Below are 14,830 nucleotides of genomic sequence, written 5' to 3' on the forward strand. Positions count from 1 at the left end.
TTAAGCCTGGAGGCGAAGTTGGCTTCGGAGGAAATGAAAAGGGTAAAATTGTTGGTACTGGTACTATTTGTGTAGATAGTAGTCCATGCATTGATAATGTTTTATTGGTAGACGGCTTAACACATAACTTATTGTCTATAAGTCAATTAGCTGACAAGGGTTATGATGTTATATTCAATCAAAGTCCTGCCGGGCTGTAAGTCAGATCGATGGCTCTGTTCTGTTTAACAGCAAGAGGAAGAACAACATTTATAAGATCAGATTATCTGAGTTGGAGGCTCAGAATGTGAAGTGCCTTCTGTCTGTTAATGAAGAGCAGTGGGTATGGCATAGACGGTTAGGGCATGCCAGTATGAGAAAGATTTCTCAGCTGAGCAAGCTAAACCTTGTCAGGGGCTTACCCAATCTGAAGTTCGCTTCAGACGCTCTTTGTGAAGCATGTCAGAAAGGCAAATTCACAAAAGTCCCTTTCAAGGCAAAGAATGTTGTCTCAACCTCAAGGCCGTTAGAACTTCTGCATATCGACCTGTTTGGACCAGTGAAAACTGAGTCTATAGGTGGCAAGAGATATGGGATGGTTATCGTTGATGACTATAGCCGCTGGACATGGGTAAAGTTTCTAACCCGCAAGGATGAGTCTCATGCTGTGTTCTCTACCTTCATTGCTCAAGTGCAAAACGAGAAGGCTTGTAGAATTGTGCGTGTCAGAAGTGACCATGGTGGAGAGTTGAGAATGACAAGTTTGAGAGTCTGTTTGATTCCTATGGAATTGCACATGATTTCTCTTGTCCCAGAACTCCTCAACAAAATGGTGTTGTTGAGAGGAAGAACAGAACTCTTCAGGAGATGGCTAGAACCATGCTCCAAGAAACTGGCATGGCTAAGCACTTTTGGGCAGAGGCAGTAAATACAGCATGTTACATTCAGAACAGAATCTCTGTGAGACCAATTCTGAATAAGACTCCTTATGAATTGTGGAAGAACATAAACCCAACATTTCTTATTTTCATCCTTTTGGCTGTGTTTGTTATGTTCTCAATACTAAGGATAGATTGCATAAATTTGATGCTAAATCTTCTAAGTGTCTATTACTTGGTTATTCTGATAGATCTAAAGGTTTTAGATTTTATAATACTGATGCTAAGACTATTGAAGAATCTATTCATGTTAGATTTGATGATAAGCTTGACTCTGACCAGTCAAAGCTAGTTGAAAAGTTTGCAGATTTAAGCATTAATGTTTCTGACAAAGGCAAAAGCTCCAGAGGAAGTTGAGCCAGAGGAAGATGAACCAGAGGAAGAAGCTGGTCCCTCTAACTCACAAACTCTGAAGAAGAGCAGAATCACTGCAGCTCATCCTAAGGAATTGATTCTGGGCAACAAAGATGAACCAGTCAGAACCAGATCTGCCTTCAGACCCTCTGAAGAGACCTTGCTGAGTCTGAAAGGATTGGTGTCCTTAATTGAACCCAAGTCCATAGATGAAGCTCTTCAGGACAAGGATTGGATTCTGGCCATGGAAGAAGAATTGAATCAATTCTCCAAGAACGATGTTTGGAGCTTAGTGAAGAAGCCTGAGAATGTCCATGTTATTGGAACGAAATGGGTATTCAGAAACAAGCTAAATGAGAAAGGAGATGTAGTCAGAAACAAGGCAAGGCTAGTTGCTCAAGGCTACAGCCAGCAGGAAGGAATAGACTACACTGAAACATTTGCTCCAGTAGCAAGACTGGAGGCAATCAGACTATTGATTTCTTTCTCAGTAAATCACAACATAGTTCTACATCAGATGGACGTAAAGAGTGCCTTCCTAAATGGTTATATCTCAGAGGAAGTCTATGTTCATCAACCCCCAGGTTTTGAAGATGAAAAGAAACCAGACCATGTGTTCAAATTGAAGAAATCACTCTACGGTCTGAAGCAAGCTCCCAGAGCATGGTATGAGAGACTTAGCTCATTCCTTCTGGAGAATGAGTTTGTAAGGGGTAAAGTAGATACAACTCTCTTTTGCAAGACTTATAAGGATGATATCTTAATTGTGCAAATTTATGTTGATGATATTATATTTGGTTCTGCTAATCAATCTCTATGCAAAGAATTTTCTGAGATGATGCAGGCTGAATTTGAAATGAGTATGATGGGAGAATTAAAGTACTTTCTGGGAATACAAGTTGATCAAACACCAGAAGGAACATATATCCATCAGAGCAAGTACACTAAAGAACTTCTGAAGAAGTTCAATATGCTGGAATCTACAGTGGCCAAGACTCCAATGCATCCAACATGCATTCTGGAAAAAGAAGATATAAGTGGTAAAGTATGTCAGAAGCTCTATCGTGGCATGATAGGTTCACTTCTGTACTTAACTGCATCTAGGCCAGACATATTATTTAGTGTTCATTTATGTGCTCGTTTCCAATCAGATCCAAGGGAAACCCACTTAACTGCTGTTAAGAGGATCCTAAGGTATCTGAAAGGCACCACTAACCTTGGCTTGATGTATAAGAAAACATCAGAGTATAAGCTTTCAGGTTATTGTGATGCTGATTATGCTGGAGATAGAACAGAGAGAAAAAGTACTTCTGGAAATTGTCAATTTCTGGGAAGTAATCTAGTCTCATGGGCAAGCAAAAGGCAATCAACCATTGCACTATCAACTGCAGAGGCAGAATATATCTCAGCAGCAATATGCAGCACTCAGATGCTCTGGATGAAACATCAGCTGGAGGATTATCAGATCCTTGAGAGCAATATCCCAATTTACTGTGATAACACTGCTGCAATCTCGTTGAGCAAGAATCCTATCTTGCATTCAAGGGCAAAGCACATTGAGGTAAAGTATCACTTCATTAGAGATTATGTGCAGAAGGGCGTACTTCTTCTGAAGTTTGTTGATACTGACCATCAATGGGCAGATATCTTTACAAAGCCCTTAGCTGAAGATAAATTTAATTTTATTCTGAAAAATCTAAACATGGACTTTTGTCCAGAGTGAAGATGGATCAGAACCTCTGACTATGATACTTCTTGATCAGAAGATGTCTAGTTCAGAAGGTAACTCAATCAGAGTGTGTGTGCCCACTGGTACTGACTCTGAAGCTGAGACAACAACACGTGCGTCAGAGTTTCTGATGCATAGTTCCTTGTGCCCGTGTGACAGTCTGTCATGATTGCGTGTAGATATGCTTATCTCCTGTGTGTGATTGTGTATTTTACTGTTACTATCTATCTTTAATTTTCAACCGTTGATCTTAAAGTGCTTTTTGAATCAACAACGGTTATTTGATAAAACCCACTATACACACACGTTCTCTCTCACTTCCGGTTTTCACTCTCGCACTCTCTGCTTTTCAAAACCGCCTCCTTCGTGATTTCTCTCTCGATCTCTCTTCATCCTTCAAACTTCATCTTCTACCTCAAACCTTCAACCTCTTCAAAATGGTGAGACAAACCAGAAGATCTACTGCAGATGCACCTCAGTTCCCTCATATGGTAGTCGGTTTGGCAACGGGTCAACAAGGCTCTGAGAACCCGGCACAAGAACAAGTTCAAGCTCAAGAGCAGGTTGTTCCTATTGCAGAACGGGGCTGTGCCGTTCACTGTGTATTTCCTCCTGAGGAACTCCAAGTCCTGGCAGAATGGAGATTCAACCTCGACAACTTGGCTGCAAATGGGTTTGATCTTCGTCCTGAAGTCCAAGCTCAAGGTTGGGGAAACTACTTCAACCGACTTCGAGGACCGGTGTATGAGAAGTTGGTCAAGGAATTCTGGAAGCACGCCGACTGCGATGATACTCAAGTAGTATCTCATATTCTTGGCAGGAAGATCATCATCACGGAGAAGTCATTCGTGAATCTGCTAGGTGCAGACACTGCTTATGGGTTTCGATTCCAATTCACTGAGTCGAAGCTGAAACCCAGCACCAAAGACAAAACCAACCAGGCCCTGTACACCACTTTCAAACCGGGCAAGACGAGCTACAAGGTGATGGACCTTCACCCCAAACTCAGGATCTGGCACAAGATCCTGCTCAACTGCATCAATCAGAGACCGAAGGGCAGTTCCCCAGATTACATCAACTTCAACCAGAAGGCGATGCTGTTTTTCATTCAAGACAAGAGGAAGATCTGCCTTCCCTACTTCCTGTTCTCCTACTTGAAGGAGTGCATCCGGAAGTCTAGGACTACTGCCTCAATCAAGTCAGCAATCAAGTATATCCCCTTTGGGAGACTGCTGTCTGATCTCTTCATTGAGAGTGGCCTCATTCAAGACCTGATCAATGCTGGTTGCACAGAGGACTTGAGCACAATTGTCAGTGACGTCTTCACTGCCAACTCTCTGAAGAAAATGGGCTTAATCCAGAAGAAGATTGCTCCTGCTCATGACGACACATCTTCTGAGATCAGAGGAAGAAGAATGCCTCTGAATGACTACCCTCTGTGGACTCAAGCAGACCATCCTGAAGCCATCAGATGCTATGTTGAAGACCTCAGGGCTCAAGGATTCGAGATTGATCTTGATGATTTCTTCAGCAGACTGCCGCCAGCTCCAGAGTTTCCTTCTCCACCCAAGAAGAAAACCAAGAGGAAGATGGTTCTGGACGAATCCTCAGAGGAATCTGATGTCCCTCTGGTCAAGAAACCGAAGAGCAAGCCTGCTGATGATGATGGTGATGATAGTGAGGATGGTCCTCCAAAGAAGAAGCAGAAGAAGGTCAGAATTGTGGTGAAGCCTACTCGGGTGGAACCAGCTGCTGCAGAGGTCAGAAGGACTGAAGCTCCTGCCAGAGTGACTCGATCATCAGCACATACAAGTAAGCCTGCACTTACCTCTGATGATGATTTGAATTTATTTGATGCACTCCCGATTTCTGCCTTACTCCAACACTCTTCAAATCCCCTCACTCCTATTCCTGAAACCCAACCAGCCGCACAAACCACCTCTCCACCACATTCCCCAAGATCTTCATTCTTTCAACCTTCTCCTACTGAAGCACCACTCTGGAATTTGCTTCAGAACCAACCCTCTAGGTCAGAAGATCCAACCTCTCTCCTTACCATTCCATACGACCCATTACCTTCTGAACCCATCATCCAAAACCAATCAGAACCCAAACCAACAGAACCACAACCCAGAACGTCTGATCACTCTGCTCCCAGAGCGTCAGCACGTCCTGCTGTCAGAACCACGGATACAGACTCTTCATCAGCCTTCACACCTGTATCCTTCCCCATCAATGTCATTGACTCTCCTCCCTCCAATACCTCTGAATCAATTAGAAAATTCATGGAGGTTAGGAAAGAGAAGGTATCTGCCTTGGAAGAATATTACCTTACATGTCCAAGCCCTAGGCAATATCCTGGCCCTAGACCTGAACGTCTAGTTGACCCAGATGAACCTATCTTGGCCAATCCTATCCAAGAGGCAGACCCCTTAGTCCAACAGGCTCACCCTGTCCCTGACCAACAAGAGCCAATTCAACCAGACCCTGAACCTGAACAATCAGTGTCTAACCAATCCTCGGTTAGATCACCTCACCCTCTGGTTGAAACTTCAGACCCTCACCGTGGAACCTCTGAACCCAATGCTCCCATAATTAACATTGGTTCTCCACAAGGTGCCTCTGAAGCTCATAGCAGCAATCACCCAGCCTCTCCTGCACCCAACCTCTCCATCATTCCCTATACTCACCTTCAACCCACATCTCTCTCTGAGTGCATCAATATTTTCAATCATGAAGCCTCCTTGAGGCTCCGCAATGTGCACGGTCAGACTGACCTCAGTGAGAATGCTGAAAATGTGGCTGATGAGTGGAACAATTTGAGCACTTGGCTGGTGGCTCAGTTTCCCGTTATGCTGCAGCTCCTGCATGCAGAGGGAAGTCAGAGCATTGAGGCTGCAAAGCAAAGGTTTGCTAGGAGGGTGGCTCTTCACGAACTAGAACAGAGAAGCAAGCTTCTTGAAGCCATTGAAGAAGCCAAGAGAAAGAAAGAACAAGAAGAAGAAGCTGCACGTCAAGCAGCAGCTCAGGCTGAACAAGCCAGACTTGAGGCAGAGCGTCTTGAAGCTGAGGCTGAGGCAGCGCGACTTGCACCAGTTATGTTTACTCCTGCTGCTTCTGCTTCCATTCCAGAACCTCAAGCTGCTCAGAACGTTCCTTCCAGCTCTACTCAGACAAGCTCATCCAGACTCGACATCATGGAACAACGTCTTGACACTCATGAATCCATGCTGATTGAGATGAAGCAAATGATGATGGAACTTCTGCGCCGTACTGACAAACCTTAGTTTTTAGGATCTCTTCTTTTTCTTCCTTTTCCTTTTCATTTAACGTTGTTTTATTTAAACTCTGTTTATTTACTTATTTTAATTTGTTCATTTGTGATTCTATATGCATATATCTATATATATTTGTGTCACAAAACCTGTTTTATTCATAATTGTTCTATGTTTACATCATACTTCTTTCCATCATACATTATTCCCTATATCTAGAATGGAGGATCCTTCCTCATTCTTCTGCATTCTTGGCGCTGCTCCACTCTTTCCTTCTCCAGACGATCCAGTGTATACTCTATGGTGCCGAGTTTGATGCTCAGCTCATCTCTCTCTAGACTATCTTCTGTCGTCTTGAGTCTCTTTTCCACAGTCTCCTTCTCTTCCAGCAGATTCATCTCCCGCTGGCAAAGCTCCTGAATCTCTTCCACGAAGCAGAGGAACTCCTTCAGATCTTTCTCCATCTCTGGACCAAGATCTTCTTCCAGCAGTGTCTTCGTCAGCTCTTGTATGGTCTTTGTACCATCGGGATGCCTAATATTGAGGAACATATCTTCCTCAAACGCCTTCCTTCTGAGCTCTTCTAATGCCATTCTGTATGATGCCATTATTTTTTTCTTACTGAAAATTATTCGAGGTGTGAAGCTCACCTTTCTCTCCAACGTTTTTTTTTATAGGCTTCACTTTCTCTCTGAAAGTTAATGCTCCTACAGTTTCTCGAGGTTAAGTTCTTGGTAACTGACCCTTCTATTTACTCACTTGACCGGTGGTAAACGTTCATCCCTTGCATTAACTCTTCTATTTTTTTTTTTTCGCCTAACTCTGTTTCTTACATCGTCTTCATTTTCTTTAAACTTAGACCTTCTCTAAGGGGGAGTACCTTGTACTTCAAGCTAAGTTTTTCACACCCCAAGCTTTTTGCTTATGACAAAAAGGGGGAGTACACCCAGTTTTTGATGTGTAAGATGTGTTAGTGTGATTTATTTTTCTTTTGGAGATTTTAAGAGTTCCACCTTCATGACCATAGATGTGTCACTGGGCAAATACAAGGAATACATTTCACTTCTTCTGAAGTGATTCTAAGTTGACTCTGATACCCAAGACTCTGATACCTTGTCCATGACTCTGATCAATTATGCGCTCTGATTACTCGTTTTTCATCTATGTCATAAGCTTTTCACTCTGAACTCTTATATGTTTTAGCTCAGAATCTAGACTTTACTAACGTTTTCATCAAGTATTAGATTCAGGGGGAGCTAAGCTCAGAATCAAGCAGTGACTTGAATTCAGAACGAGCAAGATAAACTATTCACATCAGGATAAGTCTTATTCTATATCTCTAAACTCTGAGTGAATTCAGTTTATTGTTTAAGAATTGTTCATCAAAAATCTTAGTTTTGTCATCATCAAAAAGGGGGAGATTGTAAGATCAAGTTTTGATCTAGTAGTACAACTCTATGTTTTGATGATTACAAGTTAACCTTTTGATATGAACAATTGTGGTACTCTAACGTGTTTTTCTGAGTGTGCTATTTACAGGCTCTGACCTCAACTCAATCTCACACAAATCAGAAGCACTGTGTATAAAGGGTAACCCAAGCAACGCTTTCGCAATCACCATGTTCAGTATGAACAGTGGAAAAGCTTCAGAAGTTCTGAAGATATACAAACTCTGATGTGGACTCAGTCGCTAGAAGCTCTGAAGATCCAGAAGCTCTGACAACCAAGAAACACTGAAGGTTCAGATGTTCTGATGGTGTAGAAGACTCTGAAGATCCAGAAGCTGAATAGTGGATACTCTGAAGTCCAGAAGCAAGAAACTCTGAAGGCCATGTTCTTCCCTCTGAGTTCAGAATCAGAAGATACAATGGTCAGAGGATCTGTGCTTTCCCTCTGACTCTGATCAACCGGCTTCACAAGTTCCAATACGAAGCATTCCTCTGATCAGAAGTCTCCTAGGTTAAAAGGTCAAGTCGCTATCCAAGTACAAAAGCAAGTGTACCTTCCTGACGACCTACCTAACGTTCTCAGCCACAGCAGAAGCTGGATTTTCCAGAACTGCCCTCCAACGGTAGCATTTCCCATGCAACGCTCAACCCTAATCCTTGGAGTATATATAGAGGCTGAAGATTGAAAGAAGCGGCTAGAAGAAATATACAAGAAGCAATACACACGCGCAAGATATATTCTAAGCTTTCTTTCATCTTGTAATTTATTTAGTTTACACTCAGCTTATTCAGAAGCAAACCCTTGTAAACACCAACCTCAAACAGTTGTTTGATTTTCCTTTAGGAGATCAAGGTTGATCGGATCCTAGAGAAGACTAAGAGAGTGAATCTTAGTGTGAGCTAAGTCAGTGTAATTGTTAGTCACTTGTAGGTTTCAAGTGCAGTTGTAACTCTTACCTGATTAGTGGATTGCCTTCATTCTAAGAAGGAAGAAATCACCTTAACGGGTGGACTGGAGTAGCTTGAGTGATTTATCAAGTGAACCAGGATAAAATCCTTGTGTGCTTTTCTATCTCTATCTTTTGCACTTAGTTCTCGAAAAGATTTGTTAAAATCTTTAAGGTGGTAGTTTTGTACTGAAAACTTTATTCAAACCCCCCCTTTCTACCGTTTTTCATACCTTCAATAAAATCCTCCACACAGCTTCACATGGAGTTATATACCTGCAATCATAATATTGTTTGATTTCATCACGAATATGATGACTGTTGTCAACATTATTCTCATTTGTTATATGCACGCTGACCCTGTCTGGCCCTTTGCTGACATATTTAAACAGATACTTGATAGAATCTGATTTATTGCAATACTCCACATTAGTATGACCTCTGTATCTCATCAGAAGATGTGGATTGTAAGGAACCACATAACCATTGTCCATAGGAACACCATTTTTAGTAACATGAATTCCAGTATCTCTTCGACGATACACAAGATATCCATCCTCATCAATACTGGTTGACGGTTGATATTTTTTTGGAAAGAATTTTGTGCACTTTCCATCACTCATGCAAGGAGATTTTGGATAAGATGTTCCACATGGCTCATGCATCATGTAACGTGAGACTGCTTTACTTAGCTTAGGAAACAACGTTGGATCAGGCAATTCAATAGATATATGCTTGTCAATATCAGCGCACATAACAATTTTATGCTCCCCTTTTAACCATAGTAAAATATGAGCATGAGGCAAACCTCTTTTTTGGAATTCAATAGTATACATTCCTGCAAAAAAAACATATTTTATTAATTATTAAATTTTGCACACATGCAATATATCTATTTTTTTAAAAAACTATACGTACGCAATAGAATATCATAATACCTGCTTCAATTCCACCAAAGATAGCACCTTGTTTAAAATCAGACATCATTTGGTCTAGTTTCATCTTGAAAACTCTACAACATATATCCGGCCTATCATCTGGACGAGGGTTCATTGGACGAACATATCTTTTAATTTCACTCCAAGCTGCATTGCACGTAGCAGTGATAAAAAGGTTTGGATAGCCATATTTTTTGCAAATGGCCATAGCATCTTGGCAGTTATTAAACATGTATTGCATCCCGCCCATAAATGATGAAGGTAATATAACATGCATGCCAACAGTAGTCGGATCTGTCTCTCCTCTGTCAATAGCTTCTTCCAGCCCATTAAGAAAATCTACTCTTATTAAATTCTGGTTTCTTCTAACAAATGATAACCGCTGTGATTCAATCATAGTGTACGTATCAACCACAAATTGCTGAAAGAGTCTTCTGCCTAGTAGAATATTGCCATACTCTACATGTCTATCTTGTATTCTGTATGCAATATATTCTCTTAGTCTAACTCTAAGTATTCCTCACTGTATGGTATGTCTTCTTGGTAACCATCATCACCATACGGGAACATCAAAGGATACTGCAGAGGTATGAATGCAGTATGTGTTTCATGAATTCTCTGCAACATTCCGTCACTTGTTTTCACTATAATATCTCTTCCAACCTCCTCATTATTAAAATCACCAACTATCAATGCTGCAACTTCATCACATGTAGGAAGATTATATGTCCTCAGATCTCGACCTCGACTTCTGAATAATCTTAAAGATAATTGAGTGCCTTCGTTTTCATGTAGATAATCTCGAACACGACGGAATGATTGAGCTAATTTGTTGTGTTCATCTACCATATTTTTTAAATCACGCACAATACTAATATCAACACTTCCACCCTTTTCAGATGAACTGCATCCAGAAACCCCATTGTCAAAACACAGTAAAAAATTATTTAGATTTTAACATATATTTAAGAAATCAAATAAATAATATAATATCATGCTCTAAATCCTCACCTGAAATGCTGCATTCTATTCTGAAGCTCATTATGCGTGTCATAGATATATAACTGGGCAAATTTAGGAGTCTTTCCTTCCGGTGGAAGCAAGCTACCAATCCGATGATAATTTTGCCCGCTCAAAATAAACTGTGGAGGACCACCACCGTCATTCACCGAAGACACAACCTTTCCACCAATAGATGTAAATGCAAACATGCTATTGTAACACCTAATGTTCTCAATGAAATTCTTCGATCAATGGTCATTTCCTGTAAGGAGGTTGTAGAGCAACGCAGGAGGTTTTTCTAAGTGTGGTAACACAATCTTACCGTTCATACAACAAATTGAGAATTTGGGTGATGGGTGTTCTTTTTTTTTTTCCACTCTCTCATCATACCACATACTCGCCTTGCAATAAGAACATATGAAAATATGATCACCCATATCTAAAATTTCTGTGATCAACAAACAAAGAAAAAATTTGTTAATACATGATCACGAGTAAATTAAATTATTTATAAAATATATTAAATAAAATGAATACCTTCATTTTCAGCAAATTGAAAATGTTCTTTGACTACTATATTCACTAAGTTCATGTCTTCATTATCAGTCAAAAACAGGCTTGGAACAACTTCATGACTTATTTGACTACCATTATTATCATCATGCAATCTTGTATTTGCATTTTCTTCTGATAACACTTTCCTCTTATTGTTAATAATATTCATCCTCTGCAACCTTGCCTGTGCATATTGCAGCTTTCTGACATTACACTGCTGTCCAAATTCTGTTATTGCAAAATTTTCAATAAATCTAATATTAGTATGTATTAATACACTCATCAAAATTAAAATAATATTACAATCTAAAAGATTACAAAACAAATATGATCATCGTTAATATTGGTACATCAATATATTACTTTAACTTACCCTCATTATACTGCATCAGGTCAGAATTTGTTGATGATAGTTCTTTATCTCTATTTGATCCATGATACTTCTTTTTTTCCTGGTCTACCTTGATTGATGACGACCCTTCTCCTACCAGCAAAGTATTTGATATATTGGACAATGGCACTCTATGTGTATCCATCACATTGAACAATCTTCTATGCCTTCCTTGACTTTCATTAACAAATATTATAATAAATATCATTATATACACAAATACATTTCAAACTCATAATCTTTAGCACATAAAAATATTTTATTCTAATATAGTAAACAACATGGCATAGGGGGCAGTTCTGCATTTTGTGGTGGCATTTGATTCTCCTTGTCAACATCAAATGTGACATTGCCATTTAGGTTGGACTGGTTTTTTCTTTTTTTGCTCAAGATATTTTTCCTGCTTTGCCTGGCAGCTTTTGATGACATTGATTTTTCATTGCACACATGTCCTGCGGAAAAACAACATTCCAATTTTACTTAAACTCTCTACCAATAAATATATAAAATAATTTCAAAATTACATTGCTATGTCACTTGAATTGTGGAATTTATGCATAGATTGGACCAATAATACATGTGTTGCGATTAGGATTTGGGGCTCCTCAGTTTCATCTTCCTTTTCCCCGTTACTCATCTATTAGTGGTTGAACTTATGTGCACTGTAAATATATGTCTACCTCTTTGACTTTCACTCCTGTTATAATTGTATTTAATGAACTATCTCATATTTGTTGATGTTCATGTTGTGATAGAATGTAAGCAACTTAAAATGGTGGAAATAAGAATGTTGAGTTGTTCACTTTCACCACCATTAGGTCCTTTTGAATGTGATCCATCCAATTTTTTGATCCATTTTTTATGGTTTTAATCCTCTATATTTTCATCTACTGATTAAGTATCTCTATCATTTCAATTTTTATTACTTCACCCTATTTTCTCATCTTCTTCTCATTATATCTCTATCGTTTATACATGTTTTCTTATAACCTCTTGTGCTAATTTGTAAGTATATGTGTTATTGGCTTTAAAAAAAGCATTTCAAAAATAAATAAAATATCATAAATCATGCTTATCTCCGTATTTTTGTATATCCATATATATATATATATATATATATATATATAGATTTATCTCTTAGTAAAAAGTACAAAGAAAGAGAAAAAAGAAAAAATTAATAACTCTTACCTGGTTGAAATGTGTGATTTTTTTGCAACATGCATGTAATGGATACATTTTCTCCATACTCTGTATTAGTATTCTCACACAAATCAGTGGATGCCTTTCTTTTCTCTCGCAAAATTTTTGTCCGTCGATGTCGAGCCTCCATGTAAACATCTTTGATTTCCATTTCTCTTACTTTCTCAGAAATATTTTTCATTCAACTGCATTCCATATATAACAAACAATTAAACACTTATGAGATAAAAATAATGGTTGGAGATAAGCATTTGTCGAAGATGTTCAGAAAAGGTCTTAGAACTGAATCAGAGATAAAGGGCAAGAACCACAAAATATCCAAGAACAGGGCTATTGATAGCTACCTTGATGGTGGTTTTGATGTTTTTGATAGACAAAAAGAATGGGAAGGAAAAATTCCAAAGATGGATCCTAGCTCCAGTGCAATGATATCAAATGGAAAGCCTTTCTTCATGCGTCACTTTTCAATTGGGTCCAAGTGAAGGCGATCAATGTCTGAGACTGATTATGCCAGGAAGAAAGGCTTTTGGGAAAGATGAAATAAAGATTGAGTTCCATGTGTTGCAAGCTTCTCTCTAGATATGCTACTGGACTTTGTCTACTCTTGGATTTAAATTCATTTTTTTTCATTTTTTTTTCTCTAGCTCTATGTATTTTTGAGCTGTCATTGCTGTTAGTGGCCAGAAGATGTTTGCACAGTTTCCTTTTTTTGGATTTTTACCTCTTGTTCTCTCCTCTCCTAATTCTCTTTGTATATTCCACTTTCTTTGTTTCTTTTTTACATGGGTTCAAATACCCCTAATGTATCATTCTTATACAAATTTGGTTATCCAAAATCTATATGACTGATAAATTGAAGAAACAATTATGAATAAAAAACGGAAATACTTGTGAATACTAAGCTGGGCATTAAACTAATTATCCTCATTATGTAAGCAATAAACACTAATAAAATATCAGATAGTTTTCTCACCTCTAAAATTCCAATGACTCTGCTCAATTTCTGTCTGAGTGTATGACAATGCTTAAGAAATCAAGCAAAAGTATGTTTCCCTCATACCCCTTGTTAATATTCTGTTACTATGCCAAACCATAGAAATGTCAATTTATAGCTCTTCCTTCTTCACTGAAGGTTGAAAGAAATTGCCTCAATTGGATATAGTCCTTCTAATTTCGTTCTTCATAATATACTGCACACATAATTCACGAATTCACTATATATAGAAACAATTTTTAAATATTCACAACTACAACATACCTGTGTATAACACTTTCAGAAACTGCACAAACACATCATCTGTTTCAATCCGGAACACCATATGAGAGAATATGACAACCTTTTAATTGGATGGAAAATGTATACATAAACTTTTTTTATATACTCAAAAGACTAAATGTGAACATGCAAAATAGTCATATAATTTTAATGTATACTAATGAGTCAATGTTCATTTAATACATTCACTTGGAAAAGATTCAATGCACAAATGACTTTTTTAAAACATTTTCAAACAATACTTACCTTTGTCAAATCATAATTGAGTATATGTATAGGAGATAATTGAGTATACGTATAGGAGATTTTATATATATTAGTTATATATATATATATATATATATATATATATATACATTCATGTTGTTTATAAATTTAATTATTTAAAACCAATTACTAAAGTAAATTACTTCAATATTCTGAAGCTTGCACCTAAGGATATGAAACTCTAGTATTCTGTCTCAATTTTTTTTTCTTAAATGAATTGGAACTCACAGATTAAGGAACTTCAGAATTCAAGTGAAGATACACAAGATTATAAACATTTAATAAAGCTCTGAAGTGTCTTAACTTTTATCTATGGACCAGTAAAAGTAACATTTTACTGAGAGAACATTCTCAGGTGGACATTGTTCATATCAGGAAGAGGGGAATATACTTAAGTCTTTGGCAGGGGATTAATGTTTTTGATGGATCTCCATAAAGCTTCAATCCACTTGATTCCATCATAGTATATCCCCCATGCTTTCCAATTTTTGTTTATGTTAATTGGGTAGGTTTCTTTATCACCTTAGGATG

General features: G+C 38.3%; 2 protein-coding genes across 2 annotated transcripts in view; both read right to left on the bottom strand.

The window, feature by feature from the left end:
- LOC130712828 (uncharacterized) overlaps window positions 1-10,005 on the bottom strand; it is a 17,091-nt gene extending 7,086 nt beyond the window's left edge. Inside the window, exons 1-2 of the mRNA XM_057562646.1 lie at window positions 9,609-10,005; window positions 8,947-9,508 (exon numbers count right to left, since the gene is read on the bottom strand). Coding sequence (XP_057418629.1) covers window positions 8,947-9,508; window positions 9,609-10,005 — 959 coding nt within the window. The remainder of the gene's footprint in view (window positions 1-8,946; window positions 9,509-9,608) is intronic.
- On the bottom strand, window positions 9,605-10,959 carry LOC130710087 (uncharacterized). The gene is made up of 2 exons (XM_057559241.1): window positions 10,620-10,959; window positions 9,605-10,512 (listed from the first exon to the last, which is right to left on the bottom strand). The coding sequence occupies exons 1-2, from the start codon at window positions 10,817-10,819 to the stop codon at window positions 10,107-10,109; spliced, it is 606 nt and encodes a 201-aa protein (XP_057415224.1). The 5' UTR covers window positions 10,820-10,959; the 3' UTR covers window positions 9,605-10,106.
- Between the last annotated feature and the right edge of the window lie 3,871 nt (window positions 10,960-14,830).

The sequence above is a fragment of the Lotus japonicus genome, chromosome 4 (assembly GCF_012489685.1).
Source record: "Lotus japonicus ecotype B-129 chromosome 4, LjGifu_v1.2".
NCBI classification, from domain to species: domain Eukaryota; kingdom Viridiplantae; phylum Streptophyta; class Magnoliopsida; order Fabales; family Fabaceae; genus Lotus; species Lotus japonicus.